The sequence below is a fragment of the Staurois parvus genome, unplaced genomic scaffold (genome assembly GCF_062004578.1).
Source record: "Staurois parvus isolate SC_StPar_1 unplaced genomic scaffold, SC_StPar_1.0 ptg000402l, whole genome shotgun sequence".
Taxonomy (NCBI): Eukaryota; Metazoa; Chordata; class Amphibia; order Anura; family Ranidae; genus Staurois; species Staurois parvus.
In genome coordinates, this window is record NW_028318198.1 from 6,664,701 (window position 1) to 6,671,799 (window position 7,099).

The 7,099-nt window shown below is 41.5% G+C and overlaps 1 protein-coding gene across 1 annotated transcript; it reads right to left on the bottom strand.

Annotated features, from left to right (window-relative positions):
• Nucleotides 1-923: 923 nt before the first annotated feature.
• LOC149455151 (uncharacterized) lies at nucleotides 924-2,934 on the bottom strand. The gene is made up of 4 exons (XM_089686560.1): nucleotides 2,842-2,934; nucleotides 1,510-1,656; nucleotides 1,241-1,423; nucleotides 924-1,103 (listed from the first exon to the last, which is right to left on the bottom strand). Exons 1-4 carry the CDS (start codon nucleotides 2,932-2,934, stop codon nucleotides 924-926), a joined length of 603 nt encoding a protein of 200 aa, XP_089542686.1.
• Nucleotides 2,935-7,099: the final 4,165 nt, after the last annotated feature.

Genomic DNA, 7,099 nt, shown 5'->3' on the forward strand with positions numbered 1-7,099 from the left:
CCCCAATAGTAATTCATCTCCCATATAGTAATTCATCCCCAATAGTAATTCATCCCCCATATAGTAATTCATCCCCCATAGTAATTAATCCCCCATATAGTAATTCATCCCCCATATAGTAATTCATCCCCCATAGTAATTCATCCCCCATATAGTAATTCATCCCCCCTATAGTAATTCATTCCCCATATTGTGTCAATTCACTTACCTTTGCTCCGCGTGTTCCTCCCGCCGTGTTCCCGCGCCGTTCCGGTCTTCAGGGCGGACTGTGAGAGGAGAGGAGTTCATCACGCTGCCCCGCCTACATCCTGACAGCCAATGTTTGCCACGCTCCGCGGGATTAAAAGGTCCGCCGGGCCGTAGTTTGCCCATTGCTGGGCTAGCTGCAGAGTCCTGACTTTTGGGGCGGCCGCCCGAGAGGAGGGAGGGGAGCGGGCGCCCGGCACACAGAAGAGCTGCATTGAAGTGTGTAAAGAGCCGCATGTGGCTCGCGAGCCGCGGCTTGCCGACCACTGCTCTATCCAAAAATAACTTTAAATATACACACATTTCTTACTATAGATCCTGATAATAAGGACTGGGAGAATGTGAATACTGGATAGTTGTTTGTGAGGAACTACCATAGGAGTGTGATTGATTGAGAACTTGCGGCTTCATATGAGTTGGAGGTGTTATTATTTTGAGTAAACAGAGACACTTGTGGTGGCGGTAATATATTTTGGGAAGTGCAGGTTGGTGTGTGTTGGTGTTGCTGCATGGGATTGTGACAGGGGTACTGCTGCTGATCATATACCTGCTGAGGATATATGTTATGTGGTGGTACATCTGATGGATAACCTTGCTATGGCCACTGCTGATAACTTACATAATGAGTTGATATTGGATCTCCAGCCATTGCAACTTTAACAAATAATTCTGCAAAGCTAAAATAGCTGTTTGAACCTCCATTTTTTTTGAGAGGGAGTTTTAGTAAGATGATGGTACATGTTACGAAGAAATGTAGCATCTTGATTGGCTGGACCACTAAATGGATCCATAGAGTCATACATCCTCATTGCCCTCATGTCCTCCATGAAGGACAGCATTGCCGCTTCCATGTCAGGCTTGGGTTGCCCTCTAGGACATCAGATACTTCTGGAACTGGTGCTTCTAGGATGATTCTGTAGGGTATGAAAATCTTATTTAGAACACTTGCATTTTTTAACATTGTTGAATGGGGCCTTTGTTGTGGAATATTTACCGGCACATGTCTGTCTTGACTGGTTGCTCTTTCCTGCTGTGGGGATGGTTGGGAAGATGTAGTTTGATCTGTTCTCTGCTCAGGTGCTACATGTTTCATTTCTGCCTGTGGCTCGGCATCAGTGTCCTCCGAGGACATTTCTCCCCCCTCCTCCTCCTCATAAGAAATGTTGGAGCTGGTACTGCAATAATAGGAGTGGATAAGTACATATAGTTTAGTCATAAAATATTGGGAACATCAAACTATTACAGACAGTTTGTTACTCAGGGTCTCAAGTCCATCACATTTCTTAAGAAGTCCAACATCTTAAAAATAGGGCTTTTCTTTTTTTTGCTGGTTCCTGCACCACTCCAGCTTTTCTCAGCTTCTTCTTTGAGTTCTCGTCTATAGCGGTCCTTCTGAGATCTCCAATGTGTCTATGACCTATATGAACAAAAAACAGTGGACACATTGACCAAATAGAAAGTCAAGCAAAGGTGCGTAAGAACAAAGAAGACATAAGTATACTACAAGTCACAACATTCAAAGAATGACAAATGGGTGGAGTACAAGTCAGCGCATGCAGACAATGAGTGTACTACAAGTCTCAGTATGCAAACAGTGAGAAATAGGTGGGCTACAAGTCACAGCATGCCAAGCGTTGGAAATGGGAGGACTGCAAATCACAACAATCCAAGAATGACAAATGGGTGGAGTGCAAGTCTGCACATGCAGAGAATAGGTGTACTACAAGTCAGTAAAGAAAAAAAGAAAAAAAATGTTCATAAATCAACTCACGAGCCAGCTTGCCAACAACCAAATTAACCTGTCTAACAGTATGCGTTAAAAGCAGGGGTTTAGTTAGCACACATACATACGTAAGCCACAGAGCCACATCAAGGCACCCCGGTAATCTGTGGTTCCTAACGCAACAAATTTGAGTCCCGATAGTAGAGGCACATGCATTTAATGGATAGACCTGGGGCAGGTGCACATTAGGGAGCCCACCCCTCTTAAAGGCACAGGAGCGAAAAGAACACCCAGCATGTAGCACAATGGCAGCCAGGGTGCTCAGTGCACCCACGGGCCTAAAAACTAATGGTGAAGGAAAACATGGCACCTGCCCCGGTCTATGACTGGCTATAATGCAAGGATTACGTGAACTGGGCAACTCATGTCAGTAAAGAAAAAAATTTAAAAAAGGCCATAAATCAACTCGCGAGCCAGTTTGCCAACAACCAAATTAACCTAACAGTATGCGTTAAAAGCAGGGGTTTAGTTAGCACACATTTGCAAATACATACGTAAGCCACAGAGTCACATCAAGGCACCCCGGTTATCTGTGGGCTACAAGTCACAGCATGCCAAGCGTTGGAAATGGGAGGACTACAAGTCACAACAATCCAAGAATGACAAATGGGTGGAGTGCAAGTCTGCACATGCAGAGAATAAGTGTACTACAAATCTCAGCATGCTAACAGTGAGAAATAGGTGGACTACAAGTCCCAGCATGCTCTCCTGCTAAGGCAACCACCAAGTTTTTCACGCTGCTTTGCTTTGAGTGATGATCAGTTAGGTGTGACTTCAAGAAATATTTTTTCTCAGAGTCTTTTCTTTGTGACCCTATCACTGTAGTCACAATAGGCACTGTCCCATAATCCTGGCCTGGCATGGACAAGGTTAATGAAACTCTCATGGGACACATCTTTGGCCATGTCTCCATCAAAGATGATCTCAAAGGCATGTCACTTCCTTCTGGGACCACTACCTGGGTCATAGGTTTTTTTTAATTGAAAATTAAAAACAAATATGCAAATTTGCAGAAAAACAGATGTTAGCGGATTGGGTTTAAGTGGATGTCATCCGTTAACATATGTTTTTTCCTCTTTTCTGGGTTTTTTATGGAAGAAAAATAAGGATTTCTTCCATTCAAAAACACAGATGTTAATGGATGCGGACATTAACGGATGTAAAAAGATCCATTTACATCTGCAAGTCCATAGAAATACATAGGTGTCTGTTTTTCATCCGTAAATGGACAGATGAAAAATGGTCATATGGAATGCCCATGTAAAAGAGGCCTTAGTGTCTTTTTTGGACAACATTGATAGAATTGACGTAAAGGCTTACACCACAGCTAGAAGTCTTTTTGAACATGCCAGACATCACTTCCTATTTCATTACTTCCTGTTCTTGCATGTGCTCCATCGATCCAATTAAAATGAATAGAGCAGGAAAGAAAAGAAAAGAAAAAAAAAAGAATAGAATAGAAAATAAAGGAATATAATCTAAAAGAATAGAAAATAAAATAATAAAACAGAAAAGAAAATAATAGAAAAAAATAGAATAGATTAAAGTAGATTTGAACAGTACAGAATAAAATAGAAAAAAAGGAACAGAATTTAATAGTATAGAATATAACAGAATAGTATGAGTATAGCCATCTTTCGAAATTCGAATTTAAAAAAAAATTATAATAAATACAATAGAAAAGAATAGAGTAAAAGAGAATAGAATAGAAAATAAAATAATAGAATAAAAAATTAAAGGGGATATACCCCTGAGGAAGCCATATTACCTTGTGGCGCAACGCGTAGAAGAGTAGAAGAGGGGCTTGGTGATGCCACGATACTCACAGAGTTCAGTGGATTGGCAACATGAGAATGCTGGCGGTCATATACAGTGCATACTGTTGATTATTTTCACCACTAATATGTGAGTGGCTCATTGTCAGTTTTTATGTATAGGAATAAAGTCTTATCTAGGGTTAAATAATTGTCTACTTTTTATTCTGAGAGGTGGAGTGAGAAGGAGGAGGTTGTATATGGATGATGCAATCTGCCTATAAGAGAGAATTCCAATCCAGGAGACACCATTACAATGTCCAATATCCATTATATGTGAGGTCAAAAGCTCCAGGTGAGGTCACATCTGGTGTGTTGGTGGAGGTACACAAACAGTGAGAAGATTTAAAGTGTTTTAACATTGAATATTTATCTGTTGGTGGTTCATCATACATATTGGAGGAACACAAAGAAGAACTGCACTGTTTTTTGTGGGACTTTCTTTATTTGATGCAATGTTTATTTTAATTGTATAGTTTTTTTTATTTAGAAGGCTTTGAGGCCAGAATGAACACAGTTATCTGTATATGATGATATACACAGATTTCTGTACTTCATGATATAGTCACAAGAGGAAAGTGTGGCACTAATTTTTGATTTTTTTTTTTTTTTACAGGAATCACTGTACTACTGGACTGGGGATTTGTGCCAGACAAGACACTTTCACTGCTGGAGAATGGACAGCAGGTTGGTGCAGTTAAATAGAGAAAAATCCTCCTGCGCTTCAATGGATAATCCCTAACCTAAGCTGCTCACACCCACTCTTTATACCAAAAAGTGAACACAGATAAATAACTAAATGGTGTAGCACTAATAAATAACTACATACTAGTGCATAACACAAACATACAAATTCTGATAAGTAAATAAAATAATAAATCACACGTGACACACAAAACAAGTGAATAATGCCACAAAAGTGAATACACGGGCAAAACCCCCCTTATCCCCAACTGGGGGATAAAATCACAAATATGATGTCAGTGAATAAAGTGACTCCCTTCTCTGGGGAACGCAATACACATATAAGTTAAAGGTGCACCCCTATTGGGGAAACAATTAGTACAAAGTGATGTGTGTTACAAAACACTTAATCACAGCAAAACAAACAATAGTTGATACATAAATATTGTTCAGTACATAAAAAAGTCCACTCTGACAAACTCTTGTGAACACGAATGAAACAGCAAATCGTGAAAGTGAAACTTGTGCCAACAATCGTGATGATAATCCTTAAGTGGCCTGAGTGCCCCCTCACCTCCTTACAGTGACCACACGGGCCAGCTCGCTTAATGGATCAACCACGTTCCGCACAGGAAATACCACGTCATTAGAAAGATGACCGCACTGGATAACCTCAGTAGAGCAAATATTCCTCCTGAACTCCAACCACTGGATAATCTTGCAATGCCGCTCACATCAAAGGATCATAATAGAAACAAAAAAGATCCTCCATAGTGTAAATCAGTAATTTATTAAAGCAAAAAACACCAGAGAATGCCCACACACATAATAATGGATTCCAATCATCCTTTCACCTCATATAATGTACTGCATGATTGACTGGTGTCCCAATATGGCGCCCGCACCGGAAGTGATGTCACCGCGCACCGGAAGTCCTGTCACGGCGTACCTGTCCTGTCTGTATAGTTGACGTTCATGTAATCAAGACTTATAAAATGTATGTTAACTATGGTGAGGTAATGATTTTTATTTATTTTATTATAGGTACTTATATAGCACCGTCAATTTATGCAACACTTTAAATATATATTCTACATTAACATCAGTCCCTAACCCTCAAGGGGCATACAATCTAAGGTTCCTAACTTTCATTCATACTAGAGCCAATTTAGGATCTACCTGCATGTCTTTGGAGTGTGGGAGGAAACTGGACTAAATGGAGGAAACCCATGCAAACTCCAGGAAGCTGGTGTCGTGGTTGGGATTCAAATCAATGACCTTAGTACTGCCAGGTGGAAGTGCTAACCATTTAGTGTGATTATTGAAGAAAGCAGAGAGGATGATTAAGCTTCCATTAGCATCATCTTCAAGGTTATGGAGTTGAAATGAGATTGAAGCTTTCACAGCAATAATCACATTTTTTTGGGGTATCCACATTAGTAAAAATGGTCAAATTTGGAATGAGTGCACCTAGGGGCCTTACATTTTAGGAAGTGGGTCTCCTGGATACAGGTCACATTGCATTTTAGGGAAAGTGAACAGCAACAACCAAGGTCAGTACAGCACAACGTTTTTTGGTAAGAGAAATATTAACATCAATATCAAACTTTACAGTTCTCTGCACTCCTTTCTGCTTACTATTTTGTGTATCCTGTGTCTGTCTACCCATGTACTGATCTGGGCTTTGTCTACAGCCTATGCTTGCCTGCCTCCCTCCCGCCCTGGCCTTGGCTTGTTTTCTGGTTTTCCTTCAGTCTCTTGCCATTTCACTCTGCACACACTAGTGGTCTCAGCATTCTCAGCTGGTCATACCTGGGGGTCGCTACCTGGTTCCAAGTCTATAGCCACCATCAGGGGCTCTAGTGAAGAAGTAGGCTTAGGCTTAGACTCCATGCTCTGGAGAACACAGAGTTGGTGAACTACAAGGGCTCACTATCACAGACTCCTGACAATATGTTGTAGATTGTCGGAGTGATTCTGGTGAGTGACCACAAGCGTTTAATAGGCTGTGGTAAAGCTCAGTTGCTGCTCCACATGGTCTGCGTAGTCAACCAGATGCTCTATTTGGGATTGAATCTGCATAATAGACTTAAACAAATCCCTCTGTAGGTATCTTTGGAGAGAGTATGTGCTTTAAGGTACTTTCAGAGACCAGGTTGTCAGTGGTAGGGAGGGCAGCTAGAGAGCCACTGTAAACAAAAGTATCCACATTATGAGCACTTTGTTCTATCTCTGGGTGGCAAACCGTCTGAGGGAGACTCCACCATGTCAGGTGGGATGCCGGTATTATCAGGTTGCTGGAGATTTGGGAGCACCGCTCTGTGTCGAATGGCGGCACCATCTTGGGTCTCCTAGTGCTGAGACTACAGGAAGAAATTGGTTAGCTGTTGGGCCACCTTGCTTTTCCTGCAAGACACAGTGCAGTTTCTGTGGGTCTGTGGTATGTGGTCTACTGTCAGGCCATAGGGAATGGTGACTTCTGCAGCTGTATATAGCTGTATTACTCCCTCTGTGATTAGAGCACATCCCTTAAGCTGCCATCTCAGACTTCAGCCAGGCTATGCTCCCCCAC

Bases quoted from the DNA above. Each gene is read 5' to 3' on its own strand.
- LOC149455151 (XM_089686560.1), bottom strand. From the start codon at position 2,934: ATGGCCAAAGATGTGTCCCATGAGAGTTTCATTAACCTTGTCCATGCC. The intron at 1,424-1,509 runs CCCTGAGTAACA...TCCTATTATTGC, and splicing joins GAAATGTGATGGACTTGAGA to AGTACCAGCTCCAACATTTC. The intron at 1,104-1,240 runs GTAAATATTCCA...GGGCAACCCAAG, and splicing joins GTCAAGACAGACATGTGCCG to CCTGACATGGAAGCGGCAAT.